Source organism: Choloepus didactylus, chromosome 2 (genome assembly GCF_015220235.1).
Source record: "Choloepus didactylus isolate mChoDid1 chromosome 2, mChoDid1.pri, whole genome shotgun sequence".
Classification (NCBI taxonomy): Eukaryota; Metazoa; Chordata; class Mammalia; order Pilosa; family Megalonychidae; genus Choloepus; species Choloepus didactylus.
In genome coordinates, this window is record NC_051308.1 from 11,812,971 (window position 1) to 11,836,028 (window position 23,058).

General features: G+C 41.2%; 1 protein-coding gene across 3 annotated transcripts in view; it reads left to right on the forward strand.

Moving 5' to 3' along the window:
- Positions 1-23,058, forward strand: part of TULP4 (TUB like protein 4) — a 336,350-nt gene that overhangs the window by 306,391 nt on the left and 6,901 nt on the right. For all 3 annotated transcript variants that reach the window (XM_037820591.1, XM_037820601.1, XM_037820610.1), the window contains 6 exons: positions 1,765-1,989; positions 3,105-3,339; positions 8,108-8,252; positions 10,785-10,929; positions 14,881-14,974; positions 17,717-17,860. In XM_037820591.1, the coding sequence (XP_037676519.1) occupies positions 1,765-1,989; positions 3,105-3,339; positions 8,108-8,252; positions 10,785-10,929; positions 14,881-14,974; positions 17,717-17,860 (988 nt within the window). The remainder of the gene's footprint in view (positions 1-1,764; positions 1,990-3,104; positions 3,340-8,107; positions 8,253-10,784; positions 10,930-14,880; positions 14,975-17,716; positions 17,861-23,058) is intronic.

The following is a 23,058-nucleotide window of genomic DNA, read 5'->3' on the forward strand; positions in this document are numbered from 1 at the left end:
TGATGCAAATAGCTGAAGTTGTGGAACTGTGACCCCTGGCATTCTTTGAAATTTGCTCTCTAACTACTTGATAAATTGTACTTCGAAAGTTATCACTGTTTTGTATAGATGTTAACATTCAAAATAAAAAAATGCATTTAAAAAAGGACAAGCTAACTCTCTTGTTATGGGTTAATGCTGCTGGTGACTTTAACTTGAAGCCAATGCTCACTTAACCATTCCCAAAATCTTAGGGCCTTTGAGAATTATGCTAAATCTACTCTGCCTGAGTTCTATAAATGGAATAACAAAGCCTGGATGACAGCATATCTGTTTACAATATAGTTTGCTGAATATTTTAAGCCCACTGCTGAGACCTAATGCTCAGGGAAAAAAAAGATTCCTTTCAAAATATTACAGCGCATTGACAATGTACCTGGTCACCCAAGAGCTCTGATGGTACAAGATGAATGTTGTTTTCATGCCTGCTAACCCAACATCTATTCTGCAGCCCATGGATCAAAGATTCATTTCAACTTTCAAGTCTTTTTATTTAAGAAATACATTTTGTAAGGCTAAGGCTGCCATAGACAGTGATTTCTCAGATGGATCTGGGCAAAGTAAATTGAAAATCTTCTAGAAAGGATTCACCATTCTAGGTGCCATTAAGAACATTTGTGATTCATGGGAGGAGGTCAAAATATCAACATTAACAGGAGTTTGGAAGAAGTTGATTCCAACCCTTATGGATGAGTTTCAGGGCTTCAAGACTTCAGTGGAGAAAGTAACTGCAGATGAGATGGAAATCATGAGAACTAGAATTAGAAGAGGAACCTGAAGATGTGACTGTGTTGCTGCAATCTCATGATAAAACTTGAACGGATAAGGAGTTGCTTCTTAGGAATGAACAAAGAAAGTGGTTTCTTTAGATGGAATCTACTCCTGGTAAAGATGCTGTGAACATTGTTGAAGTGTCAACAAAGGCTAGAATATTAAACAAATTTAGTTGATTGAGCAGTAGCAGGGTTTGAGAGGCTTGACTCCAATTTTGAAAGAAGTTTTACTGTGGGTAAAATGCTTTCAAACAGGATTGAATACTACAGAGAAGTGTTTTGTGAAAGGAAGTCAGTCGATGTGACAAACTTCATTGTTGTCTTATTTTAAGAAATTGCCACAGCCACTCCATCCTTCAGCAACCACCGTCCTGATCAGTATCCTGATCAGTCAGCAGCCATCAAAATCGAGGTAAAACCCTCCACCAGCAGAAGGATTATGACTCACTGAAGGCTCAGATGATGGTTAGCATATTTTAGCAATAAAGTATTTTTAATTAAGATAGGTACTTTGTTTTTTTAGACATAATGCTATTGCACACTCAATAGACACAGTGTAGTCTAACGTTTATAGGTACTGGGAAACCAAAAAATATGTGTGACTCAGTTTATCGCGATACTCACTTTATTGCAGTGTTCTGGAACCAAACCCACAGTATTTCCATGGTACGCCTGTATATGGAGCTGATAGGTTTTAACCTATGTTTTGTGCTACTATCAAACTGTAAAACTTGCAATGCTTTGATGTGCTCAGGCCTGGGAACCTAACTACTTTCCAATGAAAATACCAAATTTTCATCATAAAGCATTTAACATTCTCTATTGTATTTTTAAAAACAGTATTCCCAAAAGTAGCAGCTCATTTTCTTTTGCTTGAGGCAAGAGTGTATACTCTTTCTTTGCTTACCACAAGAGCAAAGCTTCATCGTTGTCTCTCTTCCCATACTGGCAGCGCCCCATCATCTCCATCTGCTGGGGCCACCGGGACTCACGGCTGCTCATGGCCTCAGGGCCAGCCCTGTACGTGGTGCGTGTGGAGCACCGGGTATCCAGCCTGCAGCTGCTGTGCCAGCAAGCCATTGCCAGTGCCCTGCGAGAAGACAAGGACGTCAGCAAGCTGACCCTGCCACCCCGCCTCTGCTCCTACCTGTCCACTGCCTTCATCCCCACCATCAAGGTAAAGCCATCCACCCCTCCCTTTTCCTCCTGACTCTCATGTCCTTGCTTCTTCCTCTAGGGGGCTCACCAAAAGAAGGGCAGAGACTGGAAAGACAGGTGAAAGTAGCAGTGCTAGGGCACAGGGATCTTGTCCACTTCTTGACAAGAGCACCTGAGTCCTACAGGTGTGCTGCTCTGCAGAGTTGTGCTGATTTCTTCCAAGCATGCAGTCTGTCCTCAGCATCACTGTTGGCATCCATGTGAGATTTGCTTTGTGTGCTGGAAGTTATCTTGCTCATGGCAAAGGCAGTGTTCTGAGCTTAATAGCTATGTCATCGTGATGATGAAAAAATAGTGAAAGTTTATTTTAGCATTTACTGTACAATAGCCTTTGCTCTGAATACTTTATAAGAATCTATCTTGTTTATTCCTGATGCTAACCCCAGAACAGATTCTGCCTTTGTTCTCATCTGAGAAAGAAGGAAACAAGTTCATTGGAGTTAAGTAACTTGCTCCATAGTTCATTACTGGTATATGGCCAGGATTTGAACCCAGTCTAATTGTAGAGCCTATTTACTCAGCACTCACTGTCAGCCATCTCTTATACTGATTGCCGCTTCAGAAACTAGTCTGTTTTTAATAGTGTGTGGAATATAGCTGCCAGGTGGGGATTTCCCCCTTAACCTCAGACCCACCATACCTTGGGTGCTCCTTTTTTTTTGTTTTAATTCTTTCCCTGCTTCTAAGTATCAGATTGATGTTTTGGTTTCAGAAAGTAGCATTTTCCTGAAACTTTAAAGTTTCAGAATCTGTTGTAATTTTTTTTTCATATTGCCTTAAAATCTTGGTTCTACACCAGTGACTCTCAAGCCTGACTGCACATTAGAATTGGCTGAGGAGCTTTTACAAAAAAATGCAGCTACCAGATCCCACCACCAGGGATTCTAATTTCATTATCTGAGGTGGGATCCCAGTGGGAGCATGTTAGAAAGCTCCCCAGGAGATCCCGTGTACGCCCACAGCTGCGAAGCAGTGCTCTAGACCAGATTGCTGTCAGGGAGACAGAGATCCTTCCTCAGCCAACCTGTCCCATGCCCACATGTTCTTCCTTTTCTTTCCATGTGCTGCTTCCAGCCCCCAATTCCAGACCCCAACAACATGAGGGACTTTGTCAGCTACCCCTCAGCTGGCAACGAACGACTGCACTGCACCATGAAGCGCACAGAAGACGACCCGGAGGTGGGTGGCCCATGCTACACGCTCTACCTGGAGTACCTGGGTGGGCTTGTGCCCATCCTCAAGGGACGGCGCATCAGCAAGCTAAGGCCGGAGTTCGTCATCATGGACCCGCGGACAGACAGCAAACCAGGTGGGCCACCTCGCTGTAGGGACTGAAGATACTGGTCTTACGTGTGCTTGTGGAATAGTATGCTTTACAAGCCATACAAAGGCAGTGTCTGTATATGAAATGGGAGCCTTTCTTGGATAAATGGAACATCTTGGAAGCTACTGGGTTTTCAAATTCTATTTAAGTTAACAATTCTCTAAATGTATGCTCCAAAAGTATCTTCACAGCATTCCGTAAGATCTCATGTAATTTGGGCTGTGGGTGGAGAAAACTTGACTCTCAATCAAGGGAGTGGGCACAGGTCTTCTAGGAATTATAGATTCCCCTTCAGTTATTTAGCAAGTATCCACTGAGTGCCTTAATGTAATACTGAAACAATATTAAAATAATAGTGTTTTTAAACCTCCAGCCTACTCCTCAGTCTCTTGCTATCATCTTGCTTCTACCCTTACTAATCCACTATTAACTGCTTTTAAGCTGATTACCAGTGAAAATTCTTGCTCGTCCATGAAGATCTTGATATGACGAATCACTCCTTCCTTCTAAAACCCTCACCTGTTCTGATTTTTCATTACTCAGTTAATTTATTCACGATGCTCTGCATGCCTCTCTTGAGTACTAGGCTGTGAACCTCAGGAGGGAAGAGACTTTGTTCTGTTTCTTGTACCACTTAGTACTAGCACCTTATCCTCAACCAGTGACTTTTAAGGCCTCCGTGCCCTCAGTGCCTGCCAGCTCAAACGTCCTGCCACTTCCCTGTGAAATCTCCCTCATCCCCTTCCACAGAATAGACAGCACTGTCCTCTGCTGGGGTCCTGCCTGCCCTGCTGAATCGTGAGGGCCTTGAGGAAGGGAATTGATTCATTTCTGTGTCCCCAGTGTTGGCAGACACTGCCCTTGAAACAACATTGGTTGAATGAGATTTGTTTTCATCAGTTTATACTTGTTCTCTCTATTTCCTGGCTCCTGTTCACTCTCCAGCCCATTTGACTGGCCTCTACCCCTCATTTCGTCCCTGAAGCTACTGTGAGCAACATGACCAGGAGTCATCCTAATTGCACAGTGTGGTGGGCCTTTCCGACCTCGGCTTTATCTGCCCATTCCAAGATTTTATACAGTTGATCAACCTCTGTCTGCTGTTTTTTATAGTCTTAGCATCTGCGGCAACACTCTACTGTGTTCCTGTATAAAATTGAAAGTAGTAAAACTCTGCTTTTAAAATTGTGTATTAGTGAATTTTTCTGTCTTTTGTCACAAGCAACAAACTAGTACCAAGGAAAGAGAGTGAGTAGGAGAATTGGGAGCTGGGAGTGAGGCAGATAGGAAGGAGGGAGAGGATAGACTCAGAAAGAAGGAAGGTAAAAGATAAACGGAAGGGAGAACAGCAGATGTAAATAGAAGAAAAGTATGGTTTCGGGGAGGGAGAAGAAAAGGACATTGACAACTAGAGCTGACTGAGAAGGTGTGTATTACACCAGAGTGCTGGGTCATGGGATGTCACTGAATGGAACTATCTCTAAAGTTCCTTCCTTACATACAATTTTATAAAATATGTACTCAGATTAAATGTTGACCATAACTTACGGGAAGAGCTATTGATTTCCTCCATTTGTGCATGACCCTCCCATTAAAGAAGAAGCCAGGGGAAGCAGGGTATAGGTGTGTGCTGGGCAGCTGAGCCTCCCAGAGATGATGCGTGACCTAAGCATCCCAAACACCCACCCTGTTCCTTGATTGTAACGTTGATCAGCTCATGTCAGACCCAGATTGAGTTGATTGCTGACAATCCTTTGAGAAAATGAGATATTTTCTTTTTATAATTTTGTAATTAAAAGAATTAAAAAGTTGTAAAGCAGAGCAGATCCACAAATACTTACTCAGTACCTACTTTGTGTAGGTACTTTGGTCTCCTGTGATGGGTGAGCGATACTGGGATAGCTCTGCTTTCAAGTTTATAGTCCATTTTGGGTGATAACTTAAAAACGTTTGAAAAGTTCAATAAAGTCGAGTTAAACACCTCAAGGCAAAAAAAGATGTGTCACAGACAGACAGTGACTCATTGCCACCTAGGTGGTATATATAAACTAGGTTAAAGGGCGGGAAAGGTTTCTGAAGCCAGTTAACTCTTACATGCCACCTCCATGCACATCACCTAGGATGTTTGCTGGAATGCGGATTCCTAGGTCCTGGCCTTATATTATGATTCCATACCTCAGGAGTGGGGTCTGGAAACCTGCAATTTAGTGGGTTCCCCAGGTGATTTTTTTATGCACTATAGTTTGCAATGCACTATTGTAAATGTTCTCTAAGTGACTTAACCGATAATGTTCCTCAAAATTAAATGTGTTTGTTTTTATAATAAGAGAGCATGAGTCCCAGTGATTTTTTTAGAAGAAATCCAAAAATTTTCAGAAGAAATCTTTAGTGAGAGCTTGTTTAAAAGATACTAAAAAATCTTTTAAATAATAGTTTTTCAAATTCTAAAACAGATGTCTAATTCAGATTACATATTTTAAAAAGCTTCAACCCAGATGAAATAAGTATATTCTTGAAAATTGACAAAGTTGGGTATGAAGCTGCCAGACACTGTAGTTCAGTCTTTGGTTCTCAAAGAGCAAGTCTTTGGTTCTTAAAGAGCAATCTCAACTTACATTTTTCTATATCCTGAATGTTTGCTTCAGAACTTCCATGATAATTTGATGACAGAGAATCTGTGGAAGTAATAAGTGCACTCAGCCACCAACACTGGCTTCCCAGAGTGTTTAGTTAATACATGGCAATGAATTTATAGTTGATGTCGGTGACAAAATGTCAGAGTGCCCGTGCCTACAGGTGTAACACTGAACCAGCAGGATTTGGGGGAGGTAATCAGAAAGCAAGTTTCATTTTCTTACGCACACCACCTTAATATCTGTTCTGTGGGCAGGGTCTTTCTCTGCTCCTCAGTTGGTCTGTCTCAACCCTGGCTGCACTTGGGAATCGCCTAGGAAACTAAAAAATATCAATGCCTGTGTTCCACTCCCAAAGATTCTCATGCCGTTGGTCTAGTGTTCAGCCCAGGCAACAGAATAAATATGTCATTTATTCTTACAAGAAGTATTTATTGAGTCCCAGGAATTGTTCTTGTCTCTGGAGTTTCAGCGGGAGATAGAGTAGACAATGTTTCTGCCCACCTGAATTTTACACATTAGTTGGGAAGACAGACAATAAAGAAGTAGTATACTAGTTATTAGTAAAGAGGGAAAAGCAAATAGTATGGGACAGGACACATCATGTGCAAAATCCTGGTATTAGAAAGTAAGCTGGAAGTTGGGTATGCAGTGCATAATTGGATTTCCTCAGGCCATGGGTTGGTACTGTGCTCGGGAACACACACAAGTGCTCTGACATACATGTTTGAATCATGGCTGAGCTTCATTTGATCCAGCCATTCCTAAATTTAAAAATAAAAAGCACTGCTCAGGGCATGTGAATTAATCCTTTTCATACCATTATACCTCGGCATGTGAATTAATTCTTTTCATACCATTGTATCTGAGCCATGCCTTCTGGTTCAGGAAGTTGTTTAAGAAGTGGGTGATGTAGGTAATACAGATTGGGTGTCAGCCTTCTTTCCCAAGATAAGTGCCTTCAGGTGTGCCAGAAAGGACCCCCCCCCCCCACGCCCCATTCACAGATGTCTCCTCCATGTTGTCAAAAGCTTAGGGATTAATTTGGGTTAACAAACTCTGCCTTTAAAATGTAAATAGCCATTTCAAATGGTAAAATCACCCACATTCCATAAATCATTCAATATTTCGAATGATTGAGCCTTTTTATTAACTGGCAGAGCTCTTGGATCCTTGAGTGAATCAGATTTTAGTAGGCCAAAAAAAAGTGATTTTGAAGAATGTTACTTTCAACTAGGGCAGACCTAGTAGGGAGCAGGGCAGAGTAGGAGCAGGGGTTTAGTTAGTAAAGGGATGTGAGAGCACTGGAGGTGGGGGACACTCAGGGGGTGACAAGAAGAGACTGCAAGGAGGATGTCAGAGGTGAAAGTGAACTTCTCTACTCTGCAGTTTTGTGATTTCCCCTCCTCTATGCACACAATCTTATCTTCTACCTTGGGACCTCTCATCGCCTCCTGATGGCAAATTGACAAAATTATCTTGAGTGGCTTATATGCAGGACTCCTCAGAGAAATCCAGAGCTACTACAGAATGTTTCTTCTGGGCAGCTGTTCTTTTCACTCACTTTTCACTTGCCTTGCAGGCAAGCAGCTCCTGCTGAGGAATAGCCAAGCCCCAAGTGGCATGTTGTGGCAATTCCGGCAGACAGAAACTACCAGAGACCCTGAGCCAGGCCTGACTTGGGAGAGAGCTCTGAACTTGAGTCCAGAGCAGGCCTGGAACCAGCCATATCCTTCCCCAGGCCTCAGGTCAGATGCTTTTGAGGGAGCCAGCAAGTTAGAAAGCCCCTCCTTCAGCCTGGATCCCAGGGCCGTCTGAAAACATGAACCAGATGGACGCCTGATGCGATGTTTCAGCCTTTGGCTCAGTAAACAGTGCCAGACTACTTTGTACCTTCCAAGAGGCATTAAAATGCCATGTCCATTTTGACAACAGTAGAATTAATTGCCTAATTCACTTAGAAAATGTAGTAGCATTAAAAGCTATTTGAGAAAACAGTGCTGTGCCCCCTTTTTATTTCAACCTTTAGAAGTCAAATGATGGCCTATAGAGGCAGTGTCTCCTTCAATTTATAGTAATGATCATTGTTCCCTAAATTTGCTGTTGGTGTTTGTTACCAGATGAAATCTATGGAAACAGCTTGATTTCTACCGTGATCGACAGCTGCAACTGCTCAGACTCCAGTGACATTGAACTGAGTGATGACTGGGCTGCCAAGAAATCTCCCAAAATCTCCAGAGCTAGCAAATCACCCAAACTCCCCAGGTAATCTCAGTCTTTGTGAGTGCTCTTCCTTTTTAGCAAGCCGTGTGCCTCTGGACATGTGTGTGTCTGTGCCCACACTCAGAGACCCATTGAAACTGACATGGGTTGAACACAGCAAGAGCAGCATCCTCAGCCTTTTCATCTGAAAGATTCTCCGGGCATGATTACAGCTTTTTTTTGTTTTTATCTTTCTGCATAGAAAAAGACATCCAAAGGAAGTTTGCCAACCCTTCAGAATTCCCTAGTGGTTAGCAATGAAGGTGGGTGGTATAGGGGTAGCCATAGCTCCCTGACTTGTTTTTTCTTCCAGTTTGTAGAAAGTAAGAGAAAGTTTTTACTGTGTACATAATGTGTTGAAGAAAATGACAGATAAAATGTTTGTAATGCTGTATTTGGGGAAAAGACAGTTATTATTTTTTAAAATTTAGATCCTTAAAGGTTTGTCCTAACAAATGACAAAAAGCTATGAGGAAATGGAAGGGCCTGTGATATGGTGGCTCTGCCACCAACTGATTCTTGGACCTTGGCATATATGTGACTAGCATCTCAGTTTCTTTATCTGTGGAAGACTAGATCTTCACTAAAATCCTTTCCTGCCACACAAAATTAAGGCATAATTTACAGACAGCAAAATGCACAAATCTTAAATGCATAGTGAATTCAAGATAAAGAACATTTCAGTCATCTTGGAAAGTTGCTTTTTATGCCGTATTCCATTCAATAGCCACCCCATAGAGGTGATCACTTCTCTAACTTCTAGCAACATAGACTAGTTTTGCTTGTTTTTGAACTTCATATATTTGGAGTCAAACTACATGTACCCATTTTATCTTGGTTTTTTTGCTCAACATAATGATTTTGCAGTTCACCCATGTGGTTGCACGTATAGGTAGTTTGTTTTTCTTTATTGCTCTGTAATATTCCTTTGTTTATGAATATACTCCAGTTTGTTTATTCCATTTACCAATTGGTGGATATTTGGGTAGTTTCTGTTAATGGGCTATTATGAATGAAACCATTATGAACATTCTTATTCAAGTCTTTTTTGTGGACATTTCTCTTCGGTATATACTTAGGAGGAGAATTGCAGGATCACAGGGTGAGTACATGTTTAACTTTTTTGGCAACTGCCAAACAGTGTTCTCAAGTGGCTGTATCATTTTCAACCCCCACCAACAATGTGTGAGGGTTCCAGCTGCTTCCCACTCTCACCTACAGTTGTAATGTCATTTCATTTTTTAAGAATAATTTACCCATACTGATGTGTGTGTAATAGTATCTCATTGTAGTTTAATTTTAATATCTCTGTTGAGCACCTTTTTATGTCTTTTGGCCATTTGGATCCCTTCTTTCATGAAGTGCCTGTTCAAGTATTTTGCCCATTCTTTATTGGGTTATTTTTCTCTTGTTGTGTTCTAAGAGTTCTTTATATATTCTAGATATGAATCCTTTGTCAGATATATATATTGCCATATAGTCCAATGTATGAATTTTTTCTTTTCTGATTAGTGCTTTTTGTGTCCTGTTTAGGAAATCTTTGCCTACCTCCTACCCCAAGGTCATGAAGACATTCTCCTGTGTTCTCTTCCAACAACTTGATAGCTTTTAGCTTTCACATTTAGATCTATTATACATCTCAGATTAATTTTTTGAGTGTGATGTCAGTTAGCGGTCAATGTTAATTTTTTCCCCTAAGGTTCCTAGATGTTGCTGTCTCCCTATATCTGGTCTTGCTTTCCTCCTATCTTTCCCTACTTTCAATCCCCCTACACATAATGCTCAGGCTAATTGTCCTGAAACATAGCTTTAATTATCTCAAGCCCCCACTGTCTTCCCATTCCTTGGGGGCCCTACATATCTTAAAAAGCTCTGAAGCAGTATATATTAGGCATAATGCATGTCTTTCATATAAACTTTACCATATTTGTTTTTACACCACTCTTGGGGAAGATTGGCATTTAACCTATGGGTCCCCATGTTAAAAATAAAGAAACTGAGGAGCAGAGGATCAAAAGGCAGCAGAAAAACTTTAGATTTATTGATTTGATTTAAATATTTCAGGTAAAATGTGGTATAAGGAATCATTTTTAAATTATCAAGGCCTTAGGTTAAGAAATTACTCTTCCCACCTGCCGTTTTGCCCAGGACTAATTTTGCAAACCCCTGGTAGAAGGCATGTGGACACACCTAAACTTGCCGTAAATCAGGAGAAAGTGAAAGACTGTCAATTCTCTATAGTTCTTGCAAATGAATCACTTCTTCTAATCTCAGCATATTTTAAAATATGTATTACTCATTATACAGTTCCGTCATTCTTTTCTCATGTTCATAAAACAAAAGGAATGGGACCTTCTGCCAGTAGAGATTGTTAATTAAGGGAACTGGCTGCTGAGAAGCTGACCCAAATGAGAGCATCCATGGGTGCTTGTCTGGTTGGGAAGAGATGTGCTAAAAGTCATGACTGCCTTTTGACAAGGTCAGGGTGCCCCTTTCCCACCGCAGGTGCCTGACCTTCCAACCTTGTCTCTGTAGGATCAACATTGAAGCTCGGAAGTCCCCAAAGCTGTCCCGGGCTGCTCAGGAGATAACCAGGTCCCCTCGGTTGCCAATGCGGAAGCCCTCCATTGGCTCGCCCAGCCTGACGCGAAGAGAATTTCCATTTGAAGATATCACTCAGGTAGAGTCTAGCTGTGCCTCTGCTGTGTTTGACAGGACTGTAATGCATGTCTGGTCTCCAGCTGTGCTTCTTTACTTTTCTTAGCGTTTGCTTGATGATTGCTAAACACTCGGGATGTCCAGACCAAAGCTTGCCGTCTTCCTATCCCTCCTGTTCCTGTGTGTTCTTATATGTCTCCATGATTGAGAACATCAGGCTTGGGGATATATAGACCCTGCATTCCCTTCTTTACTGCCACTGCCTCCATCCAGGCACGGTTACCTCTGCTCCACTCTGGTCTTCTCTTACTTACTATTGCCAGATGCGTCTGCCTAAAATATGGCTGTGGTTGAGATGTACCCACACTTCTCTATCTTGCCCTACCTCCAGCCCTTTCTGATCCCTCAGAGTACTCCCCAGTGTCTGCAGGACAGAATCTGTGGTACTCATATCCCCCAGGCTGGCCTTGCCTGCCTTTCCCTCCTGGTCTTCCCCAACCCATCCCCCTGACTCCTCCTCAGTCACCAGGTGTCACAGCCTCACTGTTCACCAGCTTCCAGCCACACTGGGGTCTTCCCTGCCTGGGTCACCCTGGTCGCCTATTCCATCTCCCCTTGTTTCTGCTGCTGCCCACATGCTTCCAGAGCTATTGGGTCACTGCCATCATGAAGTCGGCCTTCCCTGGCTCAGCCACAGCAATTGCAAAGCATCTTGCATATAACTTCCTTATAACATGTAACAGGGATTTCCATGTATACAAAAAATTACAAGTCTTATCTCTTCGATTAGGTTATAAGCCCCTTAATGATCTGTATCTTGATCTTGTTTATTATTGCCCTTGTACACATATATATATGTGTATGTGTTGTTGGGGATTGAATCATGTCCCCCACAAAAAGAATGCTCATATCCTATCCCCCAGTCCTGTGGGTGTGAACCCATTTGTAAATAGGACCTTAGAAGATGTTATGAGTTAAGGTGAGGCCAAACTGAACAAGGGTTGGCCTTAATCCAATATGGCTGGAGTCCATGTAAGCAAAGGAAATTGGATACGGAAAAGGAAGTCAAGGAGAGCAGCCAGAAGCTGAAAGTCCATGGAATCTGGAACAGAAAGGAAAAGACACCCAACTGAATCAAGTTAGGCTTGAATCTGGATTACTGGAGTCTTTTATAAGTAGAATGAAATTCAGGTAGAAGCCACAGGGAACAGCCAGAAACTGGAAGTAACTGGAACTTAGAGGAGAAAGGAGAAGATGTGCCATGTGCATTGCCATGTGACAGAAAAGCCAAGGATCCCCAGGTTTGCAACCAGCCAGAAGATAATGACCCTGGGAGGAAGCAAGCCTTCTAGCCTCTGAAACCATGAGCCAATAAATTCCTGTTGTTAAGCCACCCCATTGCATGGTATTTGTTTTAGCAGCTAGGAAAGTAAAACAGTTTTTGGTACCAGGAGTGGCGTACTGCTATTGTAAATGCCTAAAAATATGGAAATGGCTTTAGAATTGGGTAATGGGTAGAGATTGGGAAATTGTGAGGGCTCAAAAATGAGTGGGAGCTATAGAGAAAGTTTGTATCGTTTTAGAGAATACATAATTCTTCACAAACAGAATGTTGGTAGAAATATGGGCATTAAAGGTACTTCCAGCAAGACCTTAGAAGGAAATGATGAATGAACACATGATGAATGTGTTCCTGGAAACTGGATGAAAGGTGATGCTTGTTATAAAGTGACAGAGAGTGTGTTGTGTTCTGATATTGGATAGAGCACAGAATTTGAAAATGATGATCTTACATATTTACCTGAGGAGATTTCCAAGCTAAGTATTGAAGGTGCAACCTGTCTTTTTACAGCTTATAGTAAAATGCAAGAGGAAAGGAATAGCTGGGAATTAAACTCTTAAGCACAAAGGAAGCAGCAGTTAATTTTGAAAACTCTCAGCCTGTCCAGGTAGCCTGCTCTAAGATTAGGGCCAGAAGCAGCTCTATCAGGGAGCAAACTGAGCTTTCAGGAAGTGACTCCCAGAGAACATGGTTCCATGTAAGTGAGAGTTTAACTGAACAACCTTTGGCTAAAAAAAGTCTGGCTGAACATGGATCCAGTCAGCCACTTAAGTGGATTACAACTGTAATTATCCAGGAAGGAGCTTTGGAAAGTTTTATTGTATGATGGTTTGGACTTCCTGGAACTGCACACAAAAGCCAACAGGGTTTATGAAATTTGTATGAACAGAAGCAATGCCTGAAAGGGACAGAAAAAGGATGAATTGAAGGGAAAATTGAAGGAAGAATGACTTCAAAGGTGGAATCATGGAAACCGAGGTTTGGACTGAAGAGAAGGCCTCAGGCCAAGAGAGCAGCCAGCCCACATGTGTGGAAAGAACAGGTCCATCCTGCGCTTGGAGCAGGTGGGCCTTCTGCCTCGTTGTTCAGGGAGAGTGCTGCTATCCCTGTGTTTGGAGATGGTGGGCCTGTGCCCTTACATTCACAGAGAGCCCAGCCACCATCTCAGTACTCAAGAGAGGTGGTGCCTGCAGGTGTTGGGGAGACATGACTCTGTGCAAGCACTTGAAGGAGGGTGCTGCTGCTAGGGCTGCTGCTCCACCCAGGCCCAGAGGAGCCAAGCATCAGATGACTCAAAGCATCAAAGCCCCAGGTGACTCTCAGACCTTGAGATATTATCAAGTTTGCCCTGCTACATTTTGGGCTTCTTTGGGACCTGTGACTGTTTTCCTTCTGATTTCTCCCTTTGAGAGGGGGAATGTTTATCCTATGCCTGTCCCACCATTATATATTGGAAGCAGATAACTTGTTTTCTAGGTCTCACAGGTCCATCAGACAGAGAATTTTGCCCTCGGACAGACCACACCCATAACTGATTTTAACGAGACTTTGTACTTAGCTTTGTTACTGAAACGATTTAAGGTTTTGTGGATATTGTGATAGAATGAATGTATTTTGCATGTGGGAAAAACATGTCTTTTTGGGGTCCAGAAGGTGGACCATTGGAGATTGAATTATGTCTCCCACAAAAGGCATGTTGAGGACCCAACCACTGATCCTGTGGATGTGAACCCATTTGTAAGTAGGATTTTTGAAGGTATCATTAGAGTTTTACCCAAACTGAATTGAGTTGGCTGAAGTCCTTATAAGCAAAGGAAATTGGAAGCAGCAAAGGAAGCCACAGGGAACAGCCAGAAGCTGGAAGTCAGCAGAACCTGGAAGAGAAAGTAGAGGCTACCATCTGCATTGCCATGTGATGGAAAAGCCAAGGAACACCAAAGATTGTGGGCCAGTCAGAAGATTCTGATCCTAAGAGGAAGCAAGCCTTCTAGCCTCTGCAGCTGTGAACCAGTAAATTCCTGTTGTTAAGCCAATCCATTGTATGATATTGTTTCCTAGCTGCTAAAACATGTGTGCATACATGCCTTGAGCATAGTAATACTTTTTTAATGAGTTTGAATTTAAATGAATGAAACAACAAATAGTCAAGTAGTTTCAAGACAATGATATCAGTGCAGCTTATGTTACTCTGAGAAAGAAATATCAAGGATAAAAATTGAATCATAGTTAGGTACTCTCTCTAGTCCAGTAATTAGGGGACAGGAAAAGTCAAGTAAATGTGCCCCAAACACTTTGGTGGCCTTTTTAAACTACACACATGAGGGGCACACTGGGACACATCCACCCCTCACTCCCAATTCCAGATTCACATTTCATCATTTTTAAAATGGGTACCTGACATTCACTCCGTATGTGTTATGGTAGAATAAAGGGGAAAGCACAGCTGTAGTTAGCTTCTGGTACTAAAATGGTAAAATAATATAGGGAATGAATATTTCTAGCAGTGCACATTTGTGGCTTTTTAAGCAATAGGTGGTAACATTCTTACTAAGTGACTGATAGAAAATATGGAAATAGTTTGTGATTTTTCTTTCTTTCTTTTTTATTTTTTATTTTTTTTTCTTTCCACAGCACAGCTATCTTGCTCAGGTCACGTCTAATATCTGGGGAACCAAATTTAAGATTGTGGGCTTGGCTGCTTTCCTGCCAACCAACCTCGGTGCAGGTAAAAACCCTGTCCTGTCTTCTATCTGCTACTTCAGTTTGAGCACTGACTGCAAAATCCAATTTCATCCTTCAGTCAGCCAAAAGAAGGAAATGGGACATCAAAAGATTAGCATATATTTTACCTCTAAATTTTAAGTTCAACCAGTATGATGTTGCTAATCTTAGTATTATCAATCAAATTGATTTTTTTGCCAGTGGCACTTTAATTTTTTTGATATAAACCCTGACTTATAAAAATGACAGAAATAACAGAACTCTCTATCAAAGAAAGTTCTGATTGGTTTCTAGACATTTTGGTTTCCAGTTCTTTGACTGTGGGGAGATCTTGGTATCAGTGTCTTTAGATTCTTGAGTCCAAAGAAACTCCTTTTGAAGAAGAAAGCATTAAAGACTGTAAAGAGAAGCTGGCTGTTAGTACAGTTCTTAGTGGTAAATCTTATAAATGTCATAGCTAAATACCAGATAAGTATTTATCCTTTCTCTGACAGTATGAGGCATAGAGGGAAATTGAGCCAAGAGAATGCAAAGCTGGGCTGGAGCCTAGCCCAGATGAATAGTAGTAACTTGTCATCTTTACCTCAGAGATAGTGGAGAAATGGCAGAGGAGTGTTTCTAAGATACCTTAATTCTGATGGATAGGTCCCATTTGGGTAAGGAGTCGTGTTGCTCACCTCCTCCTCTTCTCAGGCTACCTGAATGGTTCAACTTTGTACTGTCTGTCTTGAAGCTGGCTTGGCTGGCAGCCGCCTGTGGCTACCACCCTACATCTTGAATGTGCTCTAACTACTAAGAGTGGTTTCTGAAATTTTCTTAATCTGCCTAAAGGAGTTGTTTCATGCACAGTTAGAGCCTTTAAAATAAATTATTCTACCAGATCAGATGTTAAAAAGACCTGTTGTTATGTATGCATCTTTAGAGATTTATTATATTTGCCACATTTGGATTTTTCATTTTGAGATGTCTCAGCTCAAAGAGAAAGAGAAATAAAAATAAAACATAAAACTGACTTTAAGAAATGCAGTAGATCATCCCTGAGCATAAATGCAAAGAAAATCTCTTATAATATTTTTAACAACCTGGAAACCATCTGATGACACAAAAACCTATTCTTCAGTTATTTGGCAGTGCCCTATTGATGTATAGGATTAATTTTAACCGTTGCTGTTTGAGTGTCATGATTATCCCTACATCAGTAAGCTGAGAACTTCATCATCTGCTTACAGTAAAGATTGAAAAAGAATGGAAGTGAGAATTTACTTGATGGATCTTTTCACTTTGCCCTTATTTCTTGGGTATTGGGTATATCCACAAATAGACTCTAGTGAGAGTAATTTAAGTGCCCAGGACAAAAGCTTTCTGTGTGACAGCGCTGAAGTCATTGTCCTAATCATTGACGATTCTGAGAAGAGTGTTTTAGTCCATACAGTTACTATTCATTTGTCAAGCTAAAAGAATTTTCCCCTTGATTCTACTAGAGAATGAAATGAACACAGATTCTAGAATATATGTTACATATGGCATCCCATTAAATAATCTTTTCAGTGACAATATATAACATTCTAATGGACTTACAAAAAATGAGTACTGATCCCTATATTGAAGAATTTGTTTCCTTCAATTAGAATGATCTGACCCATGATTTTTTTTATGTTGTTTGTCATTCTAAACGACAAAGAATAGCACTTTAATCCGTTAATTTTTCAGCTATACAGAACCATAAAAAATTTTTAAGCCAAATTCATATTCACTTTTTTTTGTAGGCAGGGGAGATTAATACATAGGCAAAGCCTGTGAGAGCCACTGGGTAGTAAAAGCTGTCTTAGCAGGTGCCAGTGGAGCACCAACCCTACAAAGGCACTTCCAAAAGGAAGGCCTGCTGGGCCAGCCAGTAGACTATGCAAAGTGACGGTGGGAGATCAGTATCATCATAATAATCTCTATCTGCATACCTTCTCCGAGGGAGTGTTACAGATAAAAGGAATTTGACAGGGCAATTTCATCTTCAGTTTAACCTACTGTGAAACTTAAATTCAGATTTATTATTTTCTTTATTTTGTCTGCTCTAAATATTTTAGTTGCAACCTAGACCTTCCCATAAATATCCCTGTCAATCAAATTAAGGTTTAATTTCATTTTCTTAGGGTTTAAAGAACCATTTGAGGGGTTCCCTATAAATCTCTATCTTGATCATTATATTAGAATCAAAAGTCAATAGGACAAGAATCCAGTCCTGAAAAAAAAAGCAACATTTTATTTATCTGTGGTATTATGTCACCCATCATCTCGTAGTTGCTTTCAAACAGTTCCCTGATTTCTAGGGATTCCCCTGAGCGTGGCACTCTAATTTTCAACACTATTTTAACTAAATTATTATTCTATTACAAAAGTAGTGTTTTAAAAATGGATTTATTATACTCTAGCTCATTCCAAAAATGAATATAAGTCTGAGCTGTGTTTTTAACCAATAAGATTTGTGATTCTATAGACAAACCATTTGCAAAGTGGCCAAGCTAGACCAAGAATTTGTTACTGGATCCAAAATGAGGCTGTCATGGCCCCATGTGGCCCCATGCGAGCCAAGACAAAGAGCTTCTCATGGGCTCTTGGCACTCCTGCGCAGATCTGTCTTCTGTTCTCAGGAAAAACCACAGCCCTCTATTTCTCTTCCTGTGACTCGGCTGACACTTTGGCTCCTCTCTGTTGTATCTGTATTGACCATGCCCTTCCTTCTCTCCCCCAGTAATCTATAAAACCAGCCTACTGCATCTCCAGCCACGGCAGATGACCATTTATCTCCCAGAAGTCCGTAAGATTTCCATGGACTATATTAATTTACCTGTCTTCAACCCAAATGTTTTCAGTGAAGATGAAGATGATTTACCAGGTGCGTTCCCGTGTGTCACCTTCTTTGTGACGTTCCCTCTCTTAGTGAATCATTAAAGAGACCATAGTGGTGAGTAGTTGAGGATTACAGTGTGTTCATTTATGCCTGCTGCCTCTGTTTGGAAAGGGAAGGTTGGTAATATGGGCATGGCACAGAAGAAAGGTCATATATTGTCACTGGTCTGGGGAGTAAAGAAGCTACCAGAACATGGATGATTAAATTGGTGGTGATACCTGATGTTTGTAGAGCATTTCTGCAATATCATTTTGTCCTCATTGTAATCTTGGTTGTGTGCCCAAATAAAGGTTGGTTAACAGGACTAGATAAAATCAGAACTAAAACCCAATCTCATAGACTCCTCATGCTTTCAGTCCCATTAGAGAAGGGCATTACTCACATGTCCCTGTGGTGCCCAGGGAGCCCCATTTCCCAAACTGGCCTTTTCTCCAGGATACCCAATCTTTACATTTAAATACCTCTCTTCCAACAAGCACTGTGTCTCAATACATATAAACCTGGTTGAGTGAAAGTAAACTCTGTTATATGATGTTAAAGTTCCACTTTACAAAGCTTAAATTATCTATAGCACCTTAAGATAACTTTAAGTGTTTTCTAGTTGGGGGGAAAGGGTTCTTAAAGTGTCCTGTTTTGATTAATAATGGATTCAAGTAATTTTTAATTAGTCAATTATTTGTATGTGACTATTCCCAGTTACATATGTTTGCTTTTCTAAGTAATAGTCCAACTGCACTTTTTTTTTTTTAATTTTATTGAGATTCTTCACATACCATACAGTTACCCAGAGATCCAGAGTGCACAATCAGTTGCCCACGGTACCATCATACAGCTGTGCATCTATCATCACAAGTAACTTTTTTTTCCAATTTTTAGAACATTTTCATTACTCCAGAAAAGAAATAAAGACAAAAAAGAAAACTCAGTTCCTCCCCTACCCCTGACCAACCCCCCTCCATTATTGACTCATAGTATTGGTATAGTACATTTGTTACTGTTGATGAAAGAATGCTAAAATACTGTTAACTGTAGTACATAGTCTGCAATAGGTATATTTTTCCCTATATACCCCTCTATTATTAGCTTCAAGTAATAGCGTCATACATTTGTTCTAGTTCATGAAAGAGATTTCTAATATTTGTACAGTTAATCACAGACATTTTCCATCACAGGATTCACTGTTTTACACATTCCCATCTTTTAACCTCCAACTTTCATTCTGGTGATATACATGACTCTAAGCTTCCCCTTTCCACCACATTCACACACCATTCAGCACGGTTAGTTATTCTCACAATAACATGCTGCCGTCACCACTGTCCACTTCCAGATACTTAGGTTCAACCTAGTTGAACATGCTGCTCATAATAAGCAACCACTTCCTATTCTTTAGCCTCATTCTATATCTTGTTAACTTATATTTCATGTCTATGTGTTTACATATTATAATTAGTTCATATCAGTGAGACCCTGCAATATGAATCCTTAGGTGTCTGACTTATTTCACTCAACGTAGTGCCCTCAAGGTTTCTTCATTAATCCATTTTTTTTAAGATGGTTTTGTTCACCCACAGTACTTTCTATCCTAAGTAGACAATCAATGGTTCCCTGTATAGTTACATATTTATGTATTCACCACCATCACCACTATCTATATAAAGACATCTCCATTTCTTCCACAAAGAAGAGTCAAAGAAGGTAGAGAGACAAAAGAAAGAAAAAAAAATGACAGCTAAAAAGCAACAAAAGGAAAGATAGAATTAAACTAAAGTAGAATAAAAGGGTCAGACAACATCACCAATGCCAAGAATCCCATATCCCTCCCTTATGTCCCCCTCTTATAGGCATTTAGCTTTGGTATATTGCTTTTGTTATATTAAAGGAAGCATAATACAAAATTTCTGTTAATTAGTCTCTAGTTTGCATTGATTGTATTTTTTCCCCAATACCACCCTATTTTTAACACCTTGCAAGGTTGACATTCATTTGTTCTCCCTTATGTAAAAACATATTTGTACATTTTATCACAGTTGTTGAACACTCTAGGTTTCACTGAGTTATGCAGTCCCAGTCTTCATCTTTCTTCTTTCCTTCTGGTGTTCCGCATGCTCCTAACCTTCCTCTATCAACCATATTCATAGTTATCTTTGTTCAGTGTACTTACATTGCTGTGCTACCATCGCCCAAAATTGTGTTCCAAACCTCTCACTTCTCTCTTTTCCTATCTGTCTGTAGTGCTCCCTTTAGTATTTCCTGTAGAGCAGGTATCTTGTTCACAAATTCTCTCATTGTCTGTCTGTCAGAGAATATTTTAAACTCTCCCTCATATTTGAAGGACAGTTTTGCCAGATACAGGATTCTTGGTTGGTGGTTTTTCTCTTTCAGTATCTTAAATATATCACACCACTTCCTTCTTGCCTCCATGGTTTCTACTGAGAAATCCACACATAGTCTTATCAAGCTTCCTTTTATGCGATGAATCACTTTTCTTTTGCTGTTTTCAGGATTCTCTCTTAGTCTTTGACATTTGATAATCTGATTATTAAGTGTCTTGGCATAGGTCTATTCAGATCTATTCTGTTTGGAATATGCTGTGCTTCTTGGATCTGTAATTTTATGTCTTTCGTAAGAGATGGGAAATTTTCATTGATTATTTCCTCTATTATTGCTTCTGCCCCTTTTCTCTTCTCTTTTCCTTCTGGGACACCCATGGCACGTATATTCGTGTGTTTCATGGTGTCATTCAGTTCCCTGAGACATTGTTCATATTTTTCCATTCTTTTCCCTATCTGTTCTTTGTGTGTAGGATTTCAGGTGTCTTGTTCTCCAGTTCCTGAGTGTTTGCTTCTGCCTCTTGAGATCTGCTATTGTATGTCTCCATTGTATTTTTCATCTCTTGTGGCATGCCTTTCATTTCCATAGATTCTGCCAGTTGTTTTTTCAAACTTTCGATTTCTGCCTTATATTTGCCCAGTGTTTTCTTTTTAGTCTTTGTCTCTTTTGTTATATCTTCCGTGAAAACTCGTTCATTTGGTTTTTGATTTGATTTAGCATATCTCTTTGAAAATCTTTAACAGATTGTTTCATTAAAGTGAAACAAGATAAAGTGTATCCTGATTGAGGTGTAAGTTTGTTCCTTTGACTGGGCCATATCTTCATTTTTCCTAGTATAGATTGTAGTTCTCTGTTGTCTAGGCATCTGGTTTCCTTGGTTACCCCAGATTTTGCCAGACCAGAACGTGTTCAGGTCTCAGAATGGGGTTATTTTCAGGGTTTATCTTAGAGGAATGACAGAGTATCCTATGAGGTCTCCAGTCACTGTGCTTTTCCTAACCTGCCCAGCAGGTGGCTCCTGTCAGCCTGTCACTCCTGACTGGTCTAAGGAGGTGTGGCCTCCTTACCTTCTGTTTTGCCTGTTTTCCCCCAGGCTCTGGGGTCTGGTTCTGAAAGGGAAGCTGGACCCCACCTCTTTATTCTTAGGGAAGATACACCCCCTAGGGAGTTATCATCTGCATTTGAATAGTCTCTCTGACTCTGTTATCTCTATCCCTGTTTGGGTCAGAGTGCTGCGGACCAAAAATGGCTGTGGCTCTCTCTTCTGAGCCCCTCAGGTTGAGAGAGAGAAAACAGGACAGAATCCCCCCCCCCCCCTTAGAGCCAGTACACTGCCCCCCAGTTGCACTCACCGGCCAGACATAACACTTGGTCTTCTGGGCTCCCCCTCCCAGGACAGATGGGTCTTCTGGTTCTTTAACATCAGTCATTAAAAGCCACTGTCTGCTTGTTAGGGGTTTGTAGCTTGTATTCGGCAGTCCACATTTGTTAATTAAAACTCCTGTTGGAGCTCAGCTGAACTATGTTTACTAGCTCAGAGAGTACTGCTAGTTTCTACTATAGCAAGGCTTTGCAGCTCAGCCTGCCATGTGGTGAGGGGGCTCTCAGCGTGGTTCCACAGCTTTTACTTACAGATTCTATGCTGTGATCTCAGGCACTCCTCCCAATGCAGGTTGGTGTGCGATGTGTGGACAATCAAGGTTGTCCCCCAGCAGTTATTCCAGATTATTTACTAGTTGTTCCTTGTTTATTAGTTGTTCCAGGGGACTGACTAAAAATTCCACTCCTCTCTATGCTGCCATCTTGCCCCTCCCCTCCACCTGCACTTTGATAGCTATAGAAGCTTCTCTGCTTACAAGTGGGCACAGTTCTGAGCATCCTTGCATGAGTCTGGAGGAGCCTCTCCTCCAGGTACAGCCACAGCATATGCTCTTCCTCTCGCCCCAGCAGCCTTGGAGCCTGGGCACTGGCAAGCACAGGAACCCTGCTCCCAGCAATAAGGCATGGAGGACACACATTGGGCTCTGCTCCTCACTTGCTTACCTTCTCTCAACCCAGGTTTTTTACCTGGAAAATCATTTCTACTCTACTTTCCCAAGTAGCAGTAGTTTACAAATTTTGGGTTCTCTGATAGTATAGTTTTCCTGCATAGGTGGTACATACATTGTAGATTAATGCAGTCCTAATGGGTGAGGTTTTACAGCCACATAGTATTTCAGAATCTCAGATTTAGAAGTGTTTTTTATACTTTCCCCTTAACGCCCTCCCTGTTCTCCCAGAATATGACTAATATAGCACTCTCTGCTGCTCAACTGCTGTTGTTGTCTGTTGTTCCCAGTGAAAGGAAGGAACATACTGTCTCAGGGCTTACATTTAATGATGGTGACTCAACAAAGAGAGTTTCCTCCCCTTTAGCAGGGAAGAGGCCTGCTGTCAATATTGCATTCAGATGAGGGAACATCTGGAACAGGGATCTGAGCAGGAATGACAGAAAATCTGAGACAGGACCCAGATTCATCTCACCCCTTCACGTAGCCAGGGGTAGTGACTTCTCACCAGAGAACTGCATGAAGGGAAGAGCCTGATAAAGGCACCAGGAGCAGGTGTAGCTTCTGCTAGAGTGCCAGCCTCTTTCTGTGGTTCTGGGGGAAGGTCAGCAGCCTTTACGCTTAGCCTGTTGGATCACATTTCCTGACCTTACACGAGTGGCCACACAGCACTTAGCACCATGTTCAGATGACTAGATTGGGGGCTACCGGGTGGTTTAATAGGCCCAAATGAGTTAAATTCAGGAGTACTCGATGGGTACTTTAAACAGGACAGTGCAAAATAAAGGCGCTGAAGGCCCA